General features: G+C 34.6%; 2 protein-coding genes across 2 annotated transcripts; both read left to right on the forward strand.

The window, feature by feature from the left end:
• The first annotated feature begins 353 nt into the window (after positions 1-353).
• LOC108203020 (fructose-bisphosphate aldolase 1, chloroplastic) lies at positions 354-4,722 on the forward strand. Its single transcript, XM_017371704.2, has 6 exons — positions 354-779; positions 2,237-2,506; positions 2,626-2,735; positions 2,863-2,953; positions 3,549-3,818; positions 4,214-4,722. Exons 1-6 carry the CDS (start codon positions 621-623, stop codon positions 4,490-4,492), a joined length of 1,179 nt encoding a protein of 392 aa, XP_017227193.1. The 5' UTR covers positions 354-620; the 3' UTR covers positions 4,493-4,722.
• A 1,407-nt stretch (positions 4,723-6,129) lies between these two features.
• On the forward strand, positions 6,130-23,851 carry LOC108202562 (DExH-box ATP-dependent RNA helicase DExH5, mitochondrial). The gene is made up of 19 exons (XM_017371020.2): positions 6,130-6,637; positions 9,685-9,839; positions 9,911-9,998; positions 10,249-10,491; positions 11,855-11,953; positions 13,721-13,909; positions 13,995-14,154; positions 14,226-14,356; positions 15,214-15,381; positions 15,465-15,737; positions 16,850-17,044; positions 19,026-19,229; positions 19,423-19,492; positions 19,580-19,728; positions 20,842-21,147; positions 22,036-22,095; positions 22,230-22,382; positions 22,492-22,602; positions 22,782-23,851. Exons 1-19 carry the CDS (start codon positions 6,305-6,307, stop codon positions 23,247-23,249), a joined length of 3,555 nt encoding a protein of 1,184 aa, XP_017226509.1. The 5' UTR covers positions 6,130-6,304; the 3' UTR covers positions 23,250-23,851.
• The last annotated feature ends 593 nt before the right edge of the window (positions 23,852-24,444 follow it).

The following is a 24,444-nucleotide window of genomic DNA, read 5'->3' on the forward strand; positions in this document are numbered from 1 at the left end:
ACTTTTATTTTAATCCATGACCAACATAATGTCAACGTCGTTCTAAAAATTTTCGATTTATTAAAAATTCTCGATTAGTTTTAAATTTTTTTAATAAGTTACTGATTATATTCTTATTTGATAAAAATCTTTAATCTATTTAATATATATTATGTATATTTATATAAATCTCAAATTGGTAGTTCAATGCATTAGTTCGGGTTTCTAATTTCTAATCTGACGAAGGTCGGTCATTTAAATATTTTTTCTTTTTTGAATATTTTAGTACTTAGACATTTTTCACGTATTGTGAAGAATTTTGACCTGTCTATCTAAACATATTATTTTTAAAAAAATATAATAATAATGTTTTTATTCACACAAAAACTTCAAATCGATTTTGAGTTTTGGCCTCGTATCGGTGATTCCAAACGTGCACATTTGTCTCGTACTGTGCGCGGACTTTACGAGATCAAAAACCGAAGAAAACAACGTTTTCCAAATCAGCCACCTAAACTCCCACCTGTCTCGATCTCTTTTATAAGCAAGCCATTACATCTCACTCAACAGATTCATCAACCTCCGTTGTCTCAAAAACATACGAAACTCGAAGTCTTTATAGCAACATATATATCTAAGCTATGGCGGCTACGAGTTTTGTTAAGTTGAATGCATCGTCTTCACAGTGGATCGGTCAACGACCCGTTAGTCAACGCTCTGGATCTGCTTCGGTTTGTCCGGCTCGTCGGGTTTCGGTTGTTCGGGCCGGATCTTACAGCGAAGAGCTTGTTAAAACTGCTGTAAATTTCTCCCTTTATTTGTTTTTTTTATTTAATTATTTAAACATTGTGTGTGAATGAATTGGTGATATCTTGTTTTGTGATTGATTGTTATCGATTGGATTATTCATTTAATTATGTGCTGTGAAATTTATTGTAGACTGCTGATAATTATTTTTTGCTTGAATTTTCATTTCCTTTGGGTCATTATTTTTGGTTGGTGGGGATTGAAATGAACAAAATTGTACATAAGGACATATTGCAGATATTCCAAAAGGTCGGGAAGAGTGTGATATAATGTAGACTGTACCGTACTGCAATTTTTAAATTCATGAAAGCCGTAGGATGGTTTTATTAGAAGAAAGAGTAATTATCGCGATAATAGTCAGTTACGTACGTAAATGGTTATAATAATTCCCAGAAATGTTGATTAGTATATAGAAGTATGTAATCAGTTGCAATTATATGCATACCCCACTTCCTTTTGGTTGCTGGGGATTCAAATGACATAACGTAGAGCATATATTCAGAGGTCAGGAAGAGTGTGAAGTATGTAGACTTTACCCTGCTGAAAATGTTGAAATTATAAAATTATAGGTATGGTTTTAGAAAAGAAAATGAGTAATGCTTGCGATAAAAGCTAGTAAGGTACCTATATGGTTACGAAATAACTCACAAATGTTGATTTGAAGGTGTGTAATCGGTTTATATATTAGAGGGACCAATTAAAAATTTCCACATCGGCATTTGGGAATTGGGAACCATCATTTTATTGTTCTTGGAATTTCCTGGAAACTGTATGGGCTTGAAAGGTGAATATTCTTGTTTCAAGACAACTTGCTTCAGTATACGGCTCTACTAGTTTTTTTTCTCTTTTCTAAGGGTCTAAACAGCAAAGTTAAAAACTTTTCTTTATACTTTTTTCTCTAACACTTAGTGTAGCTATAAGAATTTCAAATGATATTATTTACTACTACTCTAATAGTTATTTTCTGAGCGGAATTAGGAAATTTTCCCCTTGAATTTTGGCATAAAGTATGTTTGTTCAAATTTCCTCTGAGTATCCATTCTAGATACCTTTCTTAAGTCCCATGTTTATGTATTTAGGCTACAGCTAGTGCTTGTTTCTATATGATTTCACATTCAATGGTTATAGGCTATATGAACTCATGGAACCTTTTTTTATTCTATTCCCTCTTTTATGTCTGTAGTTTTTTTACCCTATTTCCTCTTTTATGTCTGGAGTAAAGAAATATGACAAAACAAAACCATCACTGATACAATATACTGGGTGGAAACCTTAGTTTGCATCGAATGAGAATGAAAATCAAGTTTCTGATCTCCTTTGCAAATTTATGAGTGGGGTTATATGATATAATGATACAATCAAAGATGATACTTGAACTCTTCATCTTAGACGTTATCATTGAAAGTTGACAATTTTATCTGATTTGGCATGTTCTGTTTTCTTTTTTTAGAAAACTATCGCTTCCCCTGGTCGTGGTATCCTTGCCATTGACGAGTCCAATGCAACATGTGGGAAGAGATTGGCATCTATTGGATTGGACAATACAGAAGTCAATAGACAGGCTTATAGACAACTTTTGCTGACTACTCCTGGCCTGGGTGAATACATTTCCGGGGCCATTATGTTTGAAGAGACACTTTACCAATCAACAACAGATGGAAAGAAGATGGTCGACTGCTTGCTTGAACAGAATATAGTACCTGGCATCAAAGTTGACAAGGTGCGTTTTCATTTACCCTTCAGCACTGGAGCAAACCTAAACGCATGTTCATAAGTCGTATCTTTGTTTGAAGTTCCATGTTCAAATATTTATTGATATCTTTTTCCACTTTTGTTCAGGGTTTGGTCCCCCTGCCAGGTTCCAACGATGAGTCTTGGTGTCAAGGGCTAGATGGATTGGCTTCTAGATCAGCTGAATACTACAATCAAGGTGCTCGCTTTGCAAAGTGGTGAGTTATCTTTATCTTTCTTTTAACATATTTTGAAATTTTTAAAAAAAATTGCACTTTTTAGTTATTGGAGGAAGAACAGTTCCGTGGCATATCTAATCTTTTCAGAGGTGTATTTTGAATTTAGGCGCACAGTTGTCAGCATTCCTTGTGGTCCTTCTGCCTTGGCCGTTAAAGAAGCTGCCTGGGGACTTGCACGTTATGCTGCTATATCTCAGGTATCTCCTGGTGGTTTGTCTTGTCAGATTGATTTCAGTTAATTGGGTTGATAGTAGCAGCTGGATTATAATTGAAATGATGCACAACTAATAAATAAAATACTTCATCTTCTTGAGAATTATCAAGTAAAATTTGGGAGGGAGGAGGAGTTTTATAGTTCTTCGAGTCATTCCCCTAAATACATGCAAGCAATCTGTATAAAGTGTTTATTCAAATCATCCATGAATGTGTCATCTGCTGGGTTACAGATATCTACATAATGTTTAGGCTGCTTGTACATCAAATATTAACAAAGTGTCCTCATTTCTTTTGATCAAATGCAATATTATAATTACCGTGATGTTATGCAAGTTATAATCGTCATCCATGAATTTTCAGTTATAATATTTATATTACTTTTTGTCTGAGATGAAACTTTACATCCTAGTATCCTACTCAGTCATTCAAGTACCTTTGGTTTTTGTATTGCCTTAAACAGACACTAAAAACATTTCTTTTGTATTTTTAGACTACAAGGAATCCAGATCTAATAGCTGCCCTATTGTTCTCAGTTCACAATTACAAGAACTCATGCTATTTTAATATTTTATTCAGGATAATGGTCTCGTACCTATTGTTGAGCCTGAGATTCTTCTTGATGGGGATCACTCAATTGATAGGACACTGGAAGTCGCGGAGAAAGTATGGTCCGAAGTCTTTTATTACCTGGCAGAAAACAATGTGATGTTTGAGGGTATTCTACTCAAGCCCAGCATGGTAACTCCAGGAGCTGAGCACAAGGAGAAGGCTTCTCCAGAGACCGTTGCGAAATATACACTCACTATGCTTAAGAGAAGAGTGCCTCCTGCTGTTCCAGGAATCATGGTATGTGATTTAATATATTTATATCTCTATCTTGCTTTTGTTTTTACTTCTTTATTAATCATTTTTTGTGTCTATGCACCTTTTTAGAGAGTGCCCTTCCAATTCTTTGATTATGAGGTGCGATCTTTTGATATTCATGATCGAGAAAACTGAAGTATATTGAGTTGCTACTTGGCACTATGTAAAGTTAAACTTAAAATCACCTTTTATTGTGGTTTAGAACTAACAACTTGAACCTCAAATCTTTATTACTGTGAATAGTTGATCAGCTTGCATAATCTACTTTCTTTAAACTTATCGTCTCATATCTTCTTAACATTTTTAAATGTTTTAGATGATGATATGATTATTATTTTTCATATTGCTGACAGAATACTTGGTTTCAATTTGTGTAGTTTTTGTCTGGAGGACAGTCTGAAATGGAAGCTACTCTGAACCTAAACGCAATGAATCAGACCCCCAACCCCTGGCATGTATCTTTCTCTTATGCACGTGCTTTGCAGAACACAGTCCTGAAAACATGGCAAGGACTTCCTGAGAATGTCGATGCTGCTAAACAATCTCTTTTGGTGCGTGCTAAGGCTAATTCCATGGCACAACTCGGCAAGTACACTGCTGAGGGTGAGAGCGACGATGCTAAGAAAGGGATGTTTGTTAAGGGCTATACATATTGATCCATAGCATACGACAGCACTTGCCGAGTAGTGAGTATATGTACTATATTATCCTTTGGGAACCTTTTGCTTTTTGATAACAATGTATGGTGAGAATGACTTGCTCTAGGAAAAACTACAAGCTTGTTTTTACCCTCATAATCTGAATAAAGAATTGGTATGAAGAAAAATTCTTCTGTAACCCGTTACAAATGGGATTAGTGTCTCATAATCCAATTATTTCTTTTATATATTAGAGACAATAATTTCTGAAAAATATTTGGACATATATTACTTTTTTTATAGGATGGCTACATAATTTTATGAAATATTTTTTTATTCAAAATAAAGGTATACATGTAGAGATTTCTAATTTTTAAGAAAATAAATACGTGGTGTTTAGATTAAGGTTGGGAATAAGAATCGGGAATAGGAATGGAGGACATGGGTCTATGACTCTATGGGAATGGGAGTTAATCTTGTTACGAGATTAAGGTTCCAATTACTGTAACCGGTTCATTAATCATGAACAAAATACCTCCTATATATTATATATAACTTTTGAAATTTGCAAACACTATAACAACATTTAAGGTAACACATATAAATTTAATATTTTTTTAGTTTATGAAATGTACAAATACTTGACTAGTTGAGTTTTATGAAGTACAAATATAATTTCAATATTTTTCTTGTTTATGGAATATAAAATACTTGCCTAAAGCTGACTAGTTGAATTTTATGAAATACACATTTAAGTTCGACAGTTGGAGTGGTTGTAATTTTTTAACTTAATTATAAATAATATATTTTAATCAGTAATTTTTTATATAATTTATCATTTATAAATATTTATGAACATTATTATTAATATTTTTTTAATTTTAATAACCATTAAGATCATTCTTCTTATTAATAATACCATTGGACATCGCGTTTTATAATTCATAAAATTAATTGTTTTACATGTTTGATTACGTTGTAAATTATAATTTTTAAATATTCATAAATATTATCAAACTAAAAATTAAAATTAAACTTATTAAATTATATCTTATCTAATTTTAAAAAATATTAACTTTGCGTATACTCCATACTCCTTCCATCTCATTCAATTGTATACTCCCTCCGTCCCACCCATTTCTTATCGAATGGGTTGGGCACGGAAGTTAAGAAATATGTATAAAGTAGTGGAAAAGAGGAAGAAAAGTGGGTAAAGTGGTGGGACCCATTGATTTTTAATGTATAAAAAGAAGATAGTGGAGTAAAAGTAGTGTGAAAAGGAAAAAAAAATGGAAAAATGATGGGACCCATTGACTATTTTTGGTAAGTTTTGAAATGTAAAGAATTGGGTGGGACACCTCAAAAAGGAAAGTGTAAAGAAATGGGTGGGACGGAGGGAGTACGTTTCTTTTTCACTGCTCGACACGCTTTTTAAGACTTTTATGAAACATAGACATAGTACTACAATTTAATTTTAAAATTTTATTTTTTTATAAAAATATAAATATTATATATTTTATAAAAAAAATTAAAAATAAATAACATAATTATATTTTATTAAAAAATTAAAATCTGTTGCGACTCCGTCCTGGTTATTATGGGCTGGGATGACGGAGTATAACTTTAGAAGAGTACCCCGTACTTGCTAAATAGTCAGATACACTTACGTGGCAGCTACCAATATCACGAGCACTGTAAAACCACCCCACCCTGTCTCCTCCATATTTTCAAACTCATTTAATCCCAAAAAATGCACGCGCCGCCGCTCCCCCACGCGCCTCCGATGAGTATCGATTTTCAATAACTATACGCACACTTATACATACACACATGCAAGCCACTCCTCGCCAATTACTCTCCTCTAATTCACTCCCCAAAACCCTAGAAATTTTCGCTCAATCACTACAAATGAAGGACAAGTCACGACCACCGCCCAGCGCCGCCGTATACGTGCCGCCGCACCAGAGGCTCCGCTCCGTTATCACCGCTGCGGCGCCGTCGCCGAATTTGTCGCCGGTTGACTCCAATTCGAGCACGATTAAGAAGTCAAGTGATCCATACCCGTACTTGTTTGATTTGCATGAGGTTCAGGAGAAGAAGCAGAAGCAGGAGGAGATGAATTCGCAGCTCGGTTCGAAAAATGTCGAATTATCTACTCAATCGGTTAGTTATTTTTTTTAACTAGTGTAGTGTGAGTAGAAGCTTGTTGATTGTGTTTATTTCGCTTGAATTGTGTTTGAATTACATTTTTTAATGGTGAACTGTATCGCGGTTTAGTTCCATAAGTGGAGTGGTTTATGAGCAACTGTCAAATCGATTCCTTAGTGCATTGTTTATCTTGTGATTTGTTTATACTTTCGCATGGAAGTATAAACTCACTGATTGTGTATATTTCCGTAAATTTTGCATGCATCACATTTTTGACGACTTTAGGTAGTTATGTTATTTATGTAGTTTATAAAGTATCACATTTAGTTTGAGAAATGTAGTTTCTAAGCAGTTTTCGACTTGACCGCTTAGTGCAGTGTTATTATATTGATGTAGTACAAGTTTAAGCATCAAGCTCGTTGAATGTGTTTGTTTCGGTAGAACTGTGTGTGAAATCACATTTCCTTAGACTTGAGGTTGTTATGTACACTATGAAGTGTATCACAGTTTGATTTAAGAAATGGAGTGCTTTATAAAAAATTGCGGAATCGACTCGCTAGTGTATTATTTTTTATTTGTTGTATTGTGAGTATAAGCTTATTGATTTTGTCCCCCCCCTACTTAATATGTGCTTGAATTACATTTTGGTGACTAGAGGCTGTTGTGTAAACTATTGAGTGTGTTGCATGAAGTTGACAATATATTTATACTCACATATATTCATTTTCATAAGTGATACTATGTGCTTTTGTTTGATCTACAGTTGAAATAAATTATACCGGGGGCGGGGGGGGGGGGGGGGGGGGGGGGGGTGTTTGAATAGGTGTTATGGCTAATATACCCAATTTTTATAAACTGCCGAGACAGCTTGCTGTTAAGATTCAAGATATGCTGTTAGTGAGCTAACAATAGGGGGGGGGGGGGTGAATAAGTGTTATGGCTAATATACCCAATTTTATAAGTTACCGAATATTTAAAACTGGCGGGCAGCTTGCTGTTAAGATTCAAGATATAGTGTCAGCGAGCTAACAATGAATATGCAATGCAAAGCAGTAATAAACAGTAAGCTAAGAACACAGAGAATTTTAGCCAAGTTCGACTCCTAACCCTATTGGTCTACGTCCTGGTCCCCTACCAACTGGTAAGATAATATATTATTAATCACTGAAATGTTACAATTGCAAGATTTAATAATATATCTCCCTTCAACGCTTATTCTTGTTATCAGCTTGCTGAAACCCCTGAATCCTGAACCAAAAGCTCTCCAAGACCTATACTATACCAAGTGAACTCTTTTTTAGCTAACTAGTTCCCTTATTCCCTTGTTTCACAAGCTGGATACACAGCAACAAATGCTTACACTTACACCTTGAACAATACAATGTAAGAAGATAATACACGAAAACTATGAACTCTCAATATAAGAATATACAATTATAAGTACTAGAGCTCAAACACAGATTTTGCAATGACGCGTGTGTTGTATTTCTGAAACCATGGTGTGTGTTCTTGTATCCCTCTCGAAATAGAAATCACGCTCAAGTATTTATAGCATTCCAACGGTCAGATTATCCAATAGATTATAACGTTCTTGTTTCAAAAAAACTCACGTTAAATCTGTTCATAACTTGAACATCAGAAAGTTATGATTTTACTGAATAAAAGAATAAAGACGTTGTGAAACAACTCAGTAAAACGGTTGTATATAATACCCAAAACAGTTTAGTGAAAGTAGGAGTCTTAAAGGATAAAATCGATTTGAAATAGAACTCTTATAGTTTAGGAAAACTGATTTAGAAAAACTCTTCTATAAAAACACGAGCTCTAATAATTATATATTGCATATACATGTATTAGAGTCCTTACAAAGTGTTTTCTTATTCTCAAACTGCCGGTACGCTTTCCGGCTCGCAATGACTCAAATGGGCGGGGGCTTAATCTCCTTGAAAATAGCTTTTAATCTTTATCTGCATTACACTCTGTTCATGCTGTGAGCTTGCTGATAAGTCTGTTAACATCCCTATAAGCTTGCTGACAGAACAATGTTAAGCTTAAATAGCATTAGCTGTTAGCACAATTATAACCAAGTTCTCAGCTAGCTAAAATAGTAGAGTTTTATGTTATCAGCTTGATGTTAGTGTGATCATCATAAATCTCGAGAGTATCAGTTGTGAGTAATAATGCTAGAGTATTTCAATATATGCACGAGAAAGGAATAGAGTGCAAGTTAATGAGGCTTATAAATCCTCAAGATCATAGTGATAAAATGTCAAAGGTACAAAGGCATTCAACACTGAGCCCATGATGAAAGCAAGATGATGTTTTCTGCCTAAGGAGTTAAAAGAGGGAAAACCATGGTTGCTAGTCAGTTGATATTTGAGTTGTGTTCACCACATGTTTCCCTTGTCAAGCTTGAGTTTTTTCTTATATATATTTAGAGGTCAATCCAAGTATTAGCTTATGGATGATATCCTCTGCTGGAATATGAATTTTTTATTACAGTTACCCTTTGAGGTGTGTTTCTATTTACATTCGTTTCTCCCTTCTCTAACCCCTCAAATAATAAACATTATTCTCCAAAGATAAAAACAACATACGTAATCACAAAAAGACATAGGTAAAATGATATATAAAGAAGGGGGTTCCGACAATTAAAAGAGAGTTCAGTAGTTCTGTGCAGACTATTGTAATGATCTAGCTCGTCTTCTTTCCTTATGGAAGTTATTCATGAACAGCGTAGATTTTGTACCACACATATCTGAGAAAAATATAAATGGGAACATGGAACTTTTACTGTTGTAACCTATACATAACAGACTCATACAGATGACATACATACAGAACACATATGTATCCGATATATATAATAGTCTAGGATGTGTTATTTTCTTGTGAAAACTGTGAATTTTTTTTAATTTTCTTGGTGTATTCATTAAGGTTTTTAGCTTTGGTACAGTGAGTGAAGAAGCTAGTCATTTTCTATGCTTTTGTGGGTACTATTTGTTTTGTCCATATGTACTGTTAGGGATTTTTATAGTTGTTATTTCTATGTTAATTGCTAGGGTGCTTTCACTTCGGATAATATTGATGCTTGGAAATGGAAATTAATGACTCTTATACGAGACAAGGATAAGCAAGAGTTAGTTTCACGGGAGAAGAAGGACCGTCGTGATTTTGAGCAAATAGCAGCTTTGGCAAGCCAAATGGGTCTGCACAGGTATATTCCAGGTTTTAGGTTTATGGATGTGCTTTACAGTGGGGCATCTTTAACCAAGCTACTTCTTGCAGCTGTTTATATGCTAAAGTAGTTGTTGTCAGCAAGACCCCATTGCCTAATTATCGATTTGATCTCGACGATAAGCGTCCACAGCGAGAGGTAAAACTATCCACTTTTACGTGAATGGGTACTGTTTATATATGCTGTAGGGTTTGTTTTATTTATAATGATAATGATAAATAATCTATGAACAGGATCATTTTCCTTCTACTTCTTTTTCTTTATCTTTCTATAAGAGTGGAACCTTGCCTTGATCTTAGAGCAACCAATACTTGTGCATGTTTAAGGAAAAAATATCTTGGTACCACAAGTTTCTAGAAAGTTTAACCAAAGCATCTAAAATAAACAGGTGATGCTGCCTCCTGGGTTAGAGAGGAGAATTGATGTGCACCTGAAAGAGTATCTATCACTGAAAACTAAATGTGCAGAAGGTTTTCGGCATGTATTTTTCAGGTCAAACAGTGATGTTAGTATCTCCAGTGATGAGGGTGTCTTTGAGCAACCAGAGCCACTATTATCTAGTAAAGCTGCAACAGAGAGAATTATGTGGAGGAGGAGTATGCAGCTGTACACCGAGCAAAAATCTTGGCAGGTTTAATAGCTACGATCATTAGATTATATGATCTATTTTAGTGCTGTTGTGTACTTTCATCTCTCTAATAATAATTTCCTTTCAGAAACACAGTATTTTAGAAGCGGTTATGCCACATCTCATCTCATCAAGTATATACAAATATTATTCAAATAAGTTACTGATTTGGTTTGCTAATGACTATGTAACTGAGCTAAATGATTTAGGATCTTACTGATACACATATAAAAAGTATACCCAACCATATATACTATAAAATCACATATAAAATTTATGGTCAGTTTAAATATATTGAACAAGTGCATCCACAAAAGAGAATGCAGTCATTTATAGTGTATTAAACATATTAATATTGAAATCCCTTATCTTTTCATATTTTACAGATTAAAAAGATACTGATGTATAAACTGATTTCTTTTTGTCATCCCAAGTATCTAAATGCAATGATATCATTCGAATATTAGCCAAGGTATTTTTCCTATAAAGAATGATATTAATTTATATATTAAAAGAAATGTTATTTTCAGAGCAGTTTAGGCTAATTTCTTATTCCTCTGTCAGACATAGTTTATAGCACTTCCATTACAAACTTTTCTGTAAATAAAATTTCTGCTTCGGAAATAATATTTCCCTAAATTAATTTTTTGAATATTGGAAATTATATACATAATAGTGCTTTTATTTTCAGTTCATATTGTACCACCATGTGGTCGAAAGTCGCGAGGAAGATGTGTACACAACATCTAGTCCAAACAGAGAGAGGCATATGTGTAGATTTCAAAATTGCATGGTTGTAGTTTAGTACAATATTAGTGATCCTCCCATATAGTTACTGTACAATAATAGGATGTCACCACTTCATAGGTTTGTCTTCTGTACACTAAGATGGCTCTAATAAGTTTGAAGACTGTGTTTGTTTGGCTATATGTGTGTATAAAAATTCCCTTTGCGGGAATTCTTGTGCAGTAGGTTAAAGTATATTTAAAATCTAAAATTGGTTTTTGTTTGCAGGTGCTCGTTAATTTTCTAGTATCATTAGAAATCAAGATATCTTTTGATGCTCATTTAAAATTTCTAGAGCAGCTTATAAAAAATTGTTGCTGTAACATGGAATCTTACATTTTCTACTACTGAAGATTTTAATCTTGTTTGATTTTAGTTACTGTCTCTTTCGAGTTATGCTGTATGAAAACTATTATCTATCTGTCTATCTATCTATCTATTTATCTATATATAAATAAATATGAGTAGACATAATATATATGTATATATTGTTGCTCATGTAAAGTGTGTAGGTGCTGTAGTACATTCTTCTTTTTACTTCACTTTATCTATGTATGATTTGGATATTTTTTTTTGGTAGGAATCTGCGATAGAAGGTCAAAAGATGTTGGAATTTCGGAAAGGTCTCCCTGCTTATAGAGAGAAGAACGCAATACTAAATTCCATATCACAGAATCAGGTACCTTCATAGTATAACTCAACCACTTGTACACTGCTCATGAAGAGTTAGAAACAGTAATTTGAAAACAGAAAGGATTACTTTATAGATAAGTATATGCTATTGTATTTTGACCATCTACAGTCAGTAAGTAATGACACTAATTAAACTTCCTTCTAAAAACTTTTGTCTGCAGTATTTCTTATTCTGTTCCATTGTCCTGTTGATTGGTACAATTCCCTTTAAGCTTTTAGTCCTCATATACCAAAGCATGTGATTTCATGTCATTTTTGGCTGATGTTTTTTGACGCTAGTTGATTCATGTGGTTTGTTGCTTTCTTTGTGTAGTGCTTCTCTAAAAAAAACTGATTTGTAAACAGTGATTATTCGATTTGAACTTATCCCGACCACAGTGACAGGACAATGTCAATTCAGGGAAATGTTACTTAAAAAAGGAGGCTCCTAGACTGTCTCCTGTTTTTCAAGATCTTGGCCTCACTAACTTGATCTTTTGATCACTAGTGGACTTTGCTTAAGGAAGGGATGCAGTTAATGTCTAACCTATAATGTTGCTTGTCATTTTCCTCATTTCATGCTGTAAGTTTGGACTTCCAAATCATGTTGATTGATATCTCTTTTCCGTAGTGAGAGAAAAATTAACTAGTCACTCAATTTGGACCATCACACAATTAATAGTACCTTTTTAATTAATTAATAGTATCGTTTTCCATTTCAAATAGTTCAAACTAACTTGAAAATCTTTATGCTTTATCAAAAGGATCAAATATTGGACTATAGTGCACCTTGAGTTTTCACTTGCAAACCCGATTTACTATTCATCACGATCAAGCTTATTTGCATAATTATTGTCCCCTAGAAGTTCCAATATAAAAATAAATTATGTATTAATTGAATATCACGTATACATATCTAGAAAGTTTAAGTTTCAGAACCATCCACTAAATACATTTTCCTCGTGTGAAAAAGATACAACAGTAGACCGTGTACTACACGCTTTGTAAATGTATGAAGAGATATATATTAATGCTTCATTTGAACAGCTTGGGAAAGACCTCAGTTCTCTGTAATGTCAGGTCTAAATGGAGAGCAGCAGTATGTCAGCAAAGCTGTTTAATATTAAGAGCTGTATGTTTAATGAACTCAGGTTTAGTGCATTACAATGTCAAGATCTGCAACTTGTGTTTACTTTGTTTTGGTTACGCAGCAGTTCTATTTAGATTTTTGTGTGTGTTGTGTGTCCTAAAGTGATATAATGTTTTACAAGACAAAGGAGATGACTTACAGCTTATGGTATTATGTGCAGTAGCAACAGTTGGTGCTTTACTAGATTTAACTTACTAGCAGAAATAAAGTTTAAAACAAAAAATTTAATACACTTGTTAAAGTTTTGTTTACGTTTAACATCTCACTTTAACAATGTAACAAATTTATATAGAATTGTTCTGTTTATACTAGAAAATTATGTAATTATTTGTACATTTTATTGCGAAAGAATCTTTTGTCTGAAGACGTAGTAAATATGTAAACCTGGTTTGAATATGGAGTTAGAGTAAATATATTTGATGTTATTCTGAGTAAATTTGTCGACCTCTTATAAATAAATGTTATGTTATTTTTCTGTTGATGTTGAGTACTAAACATGCTAATACAGGGATAACCAAGTAGAATAATTAACATTGTGTGCCATTGAATCAGACTTTCAGCTTTATAGTGATTGGTGATAGTATAGATGCTGTTGTATAATGGTAGAATTTTGCATTTTTACAGGTGGTTGTCATCTCTGGTGAAACTGGTTGTGGGAAGACTACACAAATTCCCCAATTTATTTTGGAATCTGAGATTGAGTCTGTACGTGGAGCCTTGTGTAGTATCATATGCACTCAGCCTAGACGAATATCCGCTATATCCGTCTCTGAAAGAGTTGCTGCTGAGAGGGGGGAGCAGTTGGGTGAATCAGTGAGTTTGTTAATGACATGCTGCACTGTATAGGTAGTCTATAGTACTATTGGTCTTTGAATATCTAAGAGAATTTTTTATGAAGGTTGGATATAAAGTTCGGTTGGAGGGTGTTAAAGGTAGGGATACCCGTCTCCTATTTTGCACAACTGGCATCCTGTTAAGAAGATTACTTGTAGATAGAAATTTGAAGGGTGTAACACATGTGATTGTTGATGAGATTCATGAACGTGGAATAAATGAAGGTATTTATCACTTTACTTGAGGTTTAAAAATTATTGGTATGAATGTTATTCCTAACTTGAAGTCATGCCAGATTTTCTGCTCATTGTCCTTAAAGATATGCTACATCATCGGCCTGAACTAAGGTTAATTTTGATGAGTGCAACCTTAGATGCGGAGCTTTTCTCGTCTTACTTTGGTGGGGCTCCTGTTATTCATATTCCGGTGAGTATTTGCCATCAATGTAGGCTGATGCCTGTTTCTGTAGACTGATTCAGACACAGACACACACTACGGGTGATGTGGTCTCAAATTTGTTATATTGGGGCCAGATAATTTTGCAGTGTCTTTATGCATTGCTAGTATGGCACAGCAGTAAATAATTGACTAGATTTAGAACATAGCATGTACACTTGGGTGGATAGTGTAATAACTTTTAAAGGGGGTCATTTGCCTTTGTTCTCATATACGCATGTGTAAGGTGCAAATGTGGGGCCATATGTATAAAATGCCAAAGTATGGATGCAAACATATAATCTATGATCTATTTATGTTCTCATATATTGAGAAAATATGTTCTTTCTCTGAGTCTTACTCTTAAACAACTTTATAAGCTTCGTGCTCCAAATTCTGTCGTGACAGTCAATCTTTATGACTTATATGATCACCTGATGATAACATATTAGTTGTGATGACAGAAACTTTCAGAAATTTGTTAAATTAAATCAGTGATTGATGATAGAATTTAGAGGTGCTTGTAAGTAACAATGTTTATCGTTTGTAGTATCCTGACTATATATATGCCAGGGAGCTAAGATTAATTTTGTATGCTGGGGAGCAGCTCATGTTTATGTGTATGTATGTTTGTGGATTGTCCTCCAATATGAAAGGCGATGTCTTTCTGAGTATTACAGTTTTTCGGAAAATTTGGGTGACCTATAGGTTAAATAGGGTCTCCACTCTCCACACAGCATGCTATGCCGCTTTTGTAAATGATAATATAACTTGCTTGACCAGCTAATGACAATTGAAAAATGATTCAGATGGCAGATCCAGTAACACTTATTTTCTTGTTTGCTTAGGGTTTCACGTATCCTGTGCAAGCTCATTTTCTGGAAAATATTTTGGAAATGACTGGATACAGATTAACTCCACAGAACCAAATTGACGATTATGGGCTAGAGAAAACATGGAGAATAAACAAACAAACTACAAGAAAGAGAAAGAGCCAAATTGCTTCTGCTGTCGAGGTATGCAAACTTATTATTAAGTAGATATTATAATTCATTTGTTAGTGTTTATGGTACCATCATCTGCTTAGGATTTGTAACAGGATTCACTGAGAGTTGCCGACTTTAAGGAATATAGCACAGGAACAAGGGAGTCCTTGTCATGCTGGAATCCTGATTATCTTAATTTCAATCTCATTGAACATCTTTTATGCAATATTTGTGAGAATGAAAAACCTGGTGCTGTCTTAGTTTTCATGACTGGATGGGAAGACATCAGTTCCCTAAAGGATAAGCTCCAACTTCATCCAACGCTGGGAGATACAACCCGTGTTCTATTGCTGGCGTGCCACGGTTCTATGGCTACCCTGGATCAGGTATATATTTAATATATATTGTTTCTGACTCGGCATTGAATTGGTCTTGCAATTTTTTTGCTTTTCTTTTCTTATCTTTTTAGAGTTTCTAGATTTATACATCTGTTTTTCCTTTGTTATAAAGACTTACTAGTTGGTCGGTGGTTCTGGATGCTACCCACAGTCCTTCAAATGCAATTTAATTGTGCCACTTCGGTCACAATTATAAAATAGTATATGAAAAACTCCCAAAGCCAAACCTAATGGTTCCCATATCACATTTTTATCGATGTCAATCTGCACATTCTTGCTTGCCTTGCTGATTATCGAAGTGTTTGCATTTCCTTCAATGCTAAAAGTCATTAGGTATGTGCCATTAGAACTCAACACCATTAAGAAAAAGGTTGGGGAGTGGGGGCACAATTAAAAAGGTACCTAGGTCAAAGGAAACAAAGCGATTACTTATTTGTCCTAGTCACCAAGCTGCACTAATGTTTTTAGAAAAATCTAGCTTTTCGCATATAAATGAAAGAATAAAATAAGGTAACCTGGTTAGTCATACTACCTCTTGCTAGATGCATAAGACTGAAGATCTAGAGAAACATGAGGCTGATGATTTGTCTCATGATTCCAGCTCTTATGAATTGTCAAAGATAATGCAGACTGATAGTTCAAGGACCTGCCTATTTATTTCTCTTGATGAATAGATGCCACACTGGAGTAATTTCCCACACCAATACATGGTCTTGAAAAATTTAAGGTCGAGGACACTGTCTACAACTATTAGCATGTATATATACTTGACGGAACCAAATAAAGTGAACATGGTTTTTTTGTTTAAGATTGGTTTTGCACTTCAACAGCTTTCAGGTATTTCTTGACTCTTGGCTTAAAATTTTTTGACACCTTGAAATATTAAATTTTTTGGATCTAGGTTCACTATTACTCAAACAATAAAATCATTGTTATTTTTTTCTTCTACATAAGAATTATAAACTTCGGCAAGTTATATCTTCTTTAATTTACCTTTTATTTAAATCAAAGATGTGGATCAGTTTGAAATGGTTGCTGTCATTTATTAAGTTATCAAATCTATCCCCCTTAACAAATGTTTATATGTATTTGTAATACAGAAATTAATATTTAAGAAGCCGGAAGGTGAAGTGAGGAAAATAGTACTAGCTACTAATATTGCTGAGACTAGTATTACTATAGACGATGTGGTTTTTGTTATTGACTGTGGAAAAGCCAAAGAGTCGTCATATGATGCATTAAATAACACACCTTGTTTGCTTCCATGCTGGATTTCGAAGGCTTCTGCTCAACAGGTAAGTTCATAAGCCCTCTTTGTATCAGCTTTTATTACTTATACAGTCATACTGCGACTACATGGAGTTCCTATACATAATTATGAACATTGAGCTTGTGTCCTGTGTTACTATCATACGTTATGTTTAAAATTATCATACTATTCATAAATAAATATATAGCTTCATCAGTCATTTAGGCATTCCTTATGGTTCACATTTTATTTTACTCTTTTTTAATAACTTACAGTCTATCTGATTGCTTTCTCTGCAAAATTCTTATGAATGCATAGGTACTCTTAAGCCAGTGGTATAAGTGTGCCCTGCCAAAATGGACTATTTTTGGACTGTTGAGCATATTTAGAAAATAATTTTTTCTTATTTATCTTTTATGAATACTACCTAGAGCCTGTTGTCTGGGCTTTAAACCCGGTGCTTAAAGTCATTTTCAATTTTAAGTTAAGAAGTGTTCGTTTGTATAGTAAGTCAGAAATTGACTCAAAGTTAAAATAAGCCAAAAATAGAACTTGGTAGGAGGTTTATTTTGGAACAACCTATTTTAGTTTTGTGAGTTAATATGGTCAAGTTAATTTCATATCCAAAAAAATAACCTATTAAATTTATTTTTATTATTATATTTTCAACAACTCATAATTCACATATAATATAAAATTACTCAAATAGACAATTTAATCTGTGCACTTACCACATTAAGTCACTATAAGCCATAGGTCACTATTTTAAGTTTAGCCAAATGGGCTCCTAATTGCTAGTAACTGATACATGACCTCTTTATCAAATTAATAATCTGCTTCAGGAATAAATCGAAGAATGAATCCTGTTTAAACAGAGCCCTTCTAGCATATTTTTCTTCAGTTTCCTGTGTTTCTTTTCTGTGTAACTATTGAACGAAAGAGTTCTGTGCGGGCCTAATTATTTTAGGAGCAATTGCCTTTAAAGGTAGGCCACTAGGCCCATCTAGGTGTGGTTGTACTAATTAGACAACTTCAAGCACATACATGGCTTAATGCCCCTACTGGAACTTGTAACCTGCCAGTAGTATGGATTCCTTTCTTAGTACAAAGCTATCCAGTTCTTCCTGATATCCCTTCTAATTTTCATTGTTGTTTCAAGAGTGTTAGACGCTAAAAATGCTGAACTATTAGGATTTACTATCTAGAGCTCATGATTTCTCAAAATGTTGACTGCTGATGGCATGCTAATAACACTTGCTTTTCTGCAGTGATATGATATAAGCCTCAAACATCGTGTATTTATTAATGGATAAATATGAACCTTCTATGTTCACTTGATTGATTTTTCTAAAAAACTTTGTTTCTACTTGGCACTCGTACAATTCAAACCTATAAGTTTACCAATTTGTACCATTTAAACTTTATTGTCCAGGAGATTGGGATTGAAGCCTTGAATATGGTACAAATTTCAGTTTAAAACTCAAGGATTGTCCTATTTAGACTTCTCATTGAATTTAATTATTTAGATAAGTTGTCAACAATATGGTTGGTTTCTTGAACAAGGTGATTTGAGTTGTGCCAATTGGGAATGTGAAGGTTTGAATTGTAAAGAAGTCTTGTGATAACATCAAATGATCCCCTGGTTGATAATCAATATGCTCTATTCAAAGCAATTAGTTTCTACATCTACATATTACTTGCAGAATTTGGTTCTTTATAAATGCCCTTCCACTTCGTTAGTGACTCAAAGTAAGTGACAAATTAGTGTAGAGTATAAAGATGATACATACTGCCCCTGTTTTCTCAACTCTCATTTTTGCATGTGAAATGTCTTTATCGGTGGGTGGGTGGGTCTTAAAACTTCAGTTAACAACTATATAATCTGTGATGCGTTTCACTTATTCTATAGGCAGCTTCTTTAGTAAGGAATCAAGTCCATTATAGTAAGCTGCTCTAGTCTGTCTTCATATCAGTGTCCCCACGATAAATTCTGAACATATTTATTCTTTCCATTGTGGCATTCTTAGCGAAGAGGAAGAGCTGGCCGTGTGCAACCTGGTGAATGTTATCATCTCTACCCCAGATGCGTTTTTGACGCTTTTGCTGATTACCAGTTGCCAGAGATTTTGAGAACGCCGTTGCAGTCCCTCTGTCTGCAAATAAAAAGTTTAGATGTTGGAAGTATTACTGATTTTCTATCTAGGGCTTTGCAGTCACCGGAGTCACTAGCGGTAATGGTCATCAAATATGACTTGTCACATAGTGAAGTCTTATATATTATATAGGGACATAAAACCATCTATCTACATTAGATTTATATCTGCTCCCTTTCTTATACTTGTACAGTTGTCAAACATGTATATACAAAGCTGTTTTATTGTTAAGATACCTGTATTATGACTCTTTGGCCTTTGCACAATGCAGGTTCAAAATGCCATTGAATATTTGAAGATCATCGGAGCTTTAGATGAGAATAAAAACTTGACAGTCTTGGGTACAATGTTTATCTTGTGTTATATAATCCTAATTGATGCTTGTATGGAAATTGTATCTTGAATCTTGATACATGTGTTCTTTACAGGGCGCTATCTTGCAAAGCTTCCACTGGAACCAAAACTTGGGAAGATGCTTATATTGGGCTCAATATTCAATTGCTTGGACCCAGTTCTAACTATTGTTGCTGGTCTTAGCGTCAGAGACCCATTCTTGGCACCGGTGGATAAGAAGGATGTGAGTAACCTACAGGCTTATTACTAGTTGCTACTTTATATTTTCCCCTTTTAAAAGATCTTTCTTAAGTCATTTGCATCCCCTAAATACAACACTGGGCTGGAAGTAGTGTCCCCCATCCCCTGTTTACAATGATATAAATTTTCAGTATCGCGCTCAATTTTTTTCTTTTGATTCCTGTGAGGTGTCCTTTCACGGCAGGGGAGAATAATCCTCATTCCCCACTAAAGCTTGGGTTGAATTTCCTTGGGCATTGTCTGTGTTCTTTGACTTTTCAGCCACATGTTATAGGGAACACTGAACAGGAAGCTCCTCTGCCCAACAAAGTGTCTCTATTTATTTTGTTAGGGAAGCGGAGTTGTTAACTTGTTATAGAGGGCTCTGCCCCTTACAAAGATTCGAACATTTGACCTTATCGTGAGGGGTGGAGAAAGACCTTTACCGCCAAGCCATCCTCGAATCCTCAAACCGTCATCTTCCCAATAAAGTTGCTTCCAAGGAGTGCCAAACTTTTTGCTGTTTATATTATTCCTTGACAAGCTTCTTGGGAGAGGGAAATGGCCTTTGGTTTTACCTGGTTTTTATTATTTACCCGGGAGACAGGATTATTCATACTAGTATTTTACCTTTTCACGTGATTCACATCTATGAGACATGATCAGTGAGGTTCTTTACATTGAATTCTGAAATTCGTTATCTTTAATTAAATAAACTAATGCTGCACTGCTTGAGGAAAGAAAAGAAATGCTAACTTCTTCATGGTATATCTTTCTATTCTATGATTCATCAGATCTTTTATCTGTTAATGTTGATACGAGCTGAAATGGAGTTTGATGATAACTGAAATTGTTTTTATTTGGAAGAAGATAAACAATTGTAATTATATGAAAACCTGGACCATAATTGTGTTAACTTATGTGCTTTTTAAAAGCTTGTTTAGACATGAACTATATGAGAAAAAATAAAAATTTGCCTATTTGACATTGCAGTCAAGAAAGATTACCTAAGATCATGAAAATGGTGTCAATGTAAAGGATAATGGAAATCAGATGCAACATAGAATCATGATGTCAACTAGGTAATAAATTAATGTCTGGAGTTCCTTGTTTTCAGCAAGCAGAAGCAGCAAAAGCACAGTTCTCTCGTGCTTACAGTGACCACCTAGCTCTGGTCCGTGCTTATGAAGGGTGGAAAGCTGCCGAGATAGATCTAGCAGAATACAGATATTGTTGGAATAACTTTCTTTCTGCACAATCAATGAAAACTATTGATTCTCTACGAGAGGAATTTTATTCTTTGCTAAGAGAAACTGGGCTTGCTGACAGCAACATAAACATGCACAATGTGTGGAGCTATGACGAGAATCTCCTGAAGGCAGTTATTTGCTATGGTTTGTATCCTGGAATATGCTCTATCGTGGTAAGCTGTGATTCACTTTTCGTTATGCTAAACTTATAAACAGGTTTGGCCCAGCTCAAAATCTGAGCCAAGAGACCTGCATTTCATTTTTCTTCTTTTGGTCACAGCTTCTTTACACATTAAACATTTATACAATCATTAATGCATAGACCTTAAAGTGTCTCACCAGTTCTGTTGTAGGGGTGAGCTTTTAAAAGATTTGATGTCGCCTTTCTTTCTCTAATAAGTAGACAATAGTTACTTCACTCCCAGTGCGGAAGAGTATAATATGAGTGCAGCAAAAAGATATGTGTCCCAAATCCTCCGTCTGAACTCCATTTTAGAACAAAACTCGCCCATAATAACGATATAGTGAAGCACATGGGGAAGAGGGTGTTTTCCTTATATATTTTAGTATGATAAAAGGATGTATACATAAAAAGTTTGCCTAATTAGCACTACACAATTTTTTCTGTAGCTGTATACTGACTGCTAAATTTGATCATTACTCTTTATTTCTGTTCTTATTGTAATCCATGTATGGTCACAGGAATACATATACAGCATGGTTTGCAATTATATGTCCCTCTGTAGTTATTTTCTAAGATAGGTAGTTTGTTTCATCCATGTGGCCATATTTTAGTTCTGAATATATATATATATATATATGGGCGTTTGTCCAGATCAATCGATTATTAGTAACCTATGTCCAGCAGGAGAAAAGCCTAAAATGAGTCAGTTTTCCGTTGGATGACACTGTAGTTGTAGCGCCACTGCATATACATCAAAAACCTAGGGTTAAGCCATCCAATGGCTTTTTTCCGCTGATAGTATGCCCTGACATCCGTTGTCAGGGTATGTGTGTGTGTGTGTGTGTTTTATGATTGAATAGATAAATTGTTTTTGCAGCACAATGAGAAGTCATTTTCATTGAAATCTATGGAGGACGGTCAAGTTAATTTGTATTCTGTAAGTATTTCTGTCCATTTCTAGCGTTGCTAAAGTGTGTTTGTTCATTTAAAAAAGCAAGCATTTAAAGATCTCAGCATTGAATTGTGACTTTTATCTAAATCAGATTTTGCTTTCCATCTTGTCATTACCAGAACTCAGTAAATGCCCGGGCCTCTAAGATTCCATTTCCGTGGCTGGTTTTTAATGAGAAAATCAAAGTGAACTCAGTTTTTCTTCGAGATTCAACTGCCATATCAGATTCTGCACTTCTTTTATTTGGAGGAAGCATTTCTAGAGGGAATATTGTGAGTCTCTTTAATTTTCCAGATAGTAGAATGACTTCATGTATATAAACATATGCTACTTGTTTATATATATCTGATTGTGCCATGGATCAATTCTTTCTACAAACAGGATGGTCATTTAAAGATGATGGGGGGATATTTAGAGTTCTTTATGGAACCGATGACAGCAGAAATGTATCAAACCTTAAGGAGTGAGCTTGAAGAGTTAATTCAAAACAAAGTAACTATTTTGTGTTAGTTTTGCGTTTGTGCAGTTTTGTCTTCCATTTGAATTATGTTTTCCCTTTTCTTCTTTATAATGGCTAATGTAGATATCACTTTCTGCTTCTAGTTGGAATTTTCAGACTTTAAAAGTCAAAGTGTGCTGTGATAACTAATATGAGTAACCTTTGTGTGTAGTTGCTGAACCCCAGGATGGACTTGCATGCACACCATGCTCTTCTATCGGCAATGCGTTTGCTTCTTGCTGAAGATCAGTGTGGTGGAAGATTTGTTTTTAACCGTGCAGTGACACAAAACCCCTCTAAACCAATGGTTACAGTGGTGGAACCACAATCTATGGTTTCTAGAACAGAGAGTGGACCTGGGGGTGATAATTCAAAAAGTCAGCTGCAAACGTTGCTTACTCGGGCTGGACATTCTGCCCCCATATACAAATCAAATCAACTGGACAACAACCAGTTCCAGTCCACTGTAGAATTTAATGGAATGCAGATAATGGGGAGGCCTTGCAACACTAAAAAACAAGCAGAAAAAGATGCGGCTGCTGAGGCTTTGCAATTGTTATTGGGGAAAAAACAGATGGGGCGTGAATACATTGACCAGATGTCAATGATGCTCAAAAAGAGCAAGAAGGATCATAATTAGAACTTTTATATATATGGCAAAGCACTCCATTGCTACTTGGAGTAGCCAAAGTATATTCACAAGTCAAAACAACCTCTCATGATTCTGGGAAGCCGTCGCAGCATCAAACATCACAGTCATGCCTATAACTTTCACGTGTTATCTATCCTATTGGTATCCTTCTCTGATTAGTATATAGAGAATCGTCATTTGGGTATGCAATGGATATGGACTGGGTATCCGGAGGGGGCTGTAGATAAATTTTTTGACCATTTTCAGGGCAGTTGACTATACTGTCATGGTCAGTGTTTCAGTGATGAACCCTAAGTTTTAGTTGCAAGTATTTTGGGGAAGAAAGCCGAGTTTCAGCCATCTAGGGTATCACTATATTCTGTACATGTAGCAACATATTGCTGGATATAAGATAGCTCCCAGGACTGTAATATTGCATTTTCTTCTGTAAAGTAACATAGTGATCTTTATGGCTTGAGGTTCTTGATGTTGGTGGCCATTTCAGTGTTGATCTGCTGATTGCTATATAGCACTTGTCTGTACTTGGTACTTTTGACATTATTCCCTGCATCATGGAAAATTTACAGTATGATTTATGAGTTGCATGCCAACTTGGTCACTTTCAAAGCATTGTACCCTCATAACAAGGAAACTGAACACTAGAATGCTCCAAATTCGGCCCTCCGCCACTGCCATTACGTCTATTATTATTATGGTTCAATAAATTTACAGTAGTTTATGCTTGATAAGTTGCAAGAGAATTGCAAAACGTAGAATGGAGATGGGCACTTATTTGTCTAGCTTTCCTCATCGCCAAAATCAACTTAATAGCAATATCAGTGTGGGTTACTGGGTTTATTGAAAAGTGATGCTAATAATGTGTATAAATTTACTAAGAAAAATGAAGAACATAAGAGCATGACATTATGTGAAATTCGCTAAAACCGTAATACATTTTTCTTCGATGATATTGACTATATTGGTCGGTTATAATCAAAAACTATATAAAATTTGTTGAAACTGTGTGTCATTGGTTATAATTTATAAATAGTATGATATTAATATTTTAGGTTGTTATAAATATAATATATCATTTTAATATGGTAATAAGTAATGTGTAATTTTACTACAGATTTCTTACAGACGGTAGTAGATCGACAAATATAGTAATCTATAAAAGTTGGCTAAAATTATAGACCAAGAT

This window comes from Daucus carota, chromosome 9 (assembly GCF_001625215.2).
Source record: "Daucus carota subsp. sativus chromosome 9, DH1 v3.0, whole genome shotgun sequence".
Taxonomy (NCBI): domain Eukaryota; kingdom Viridiplantae; phylum Streptophyta; class Magnoliopsida; order Apiales; family Apiaceae; genus Daucus; species Daucus carota.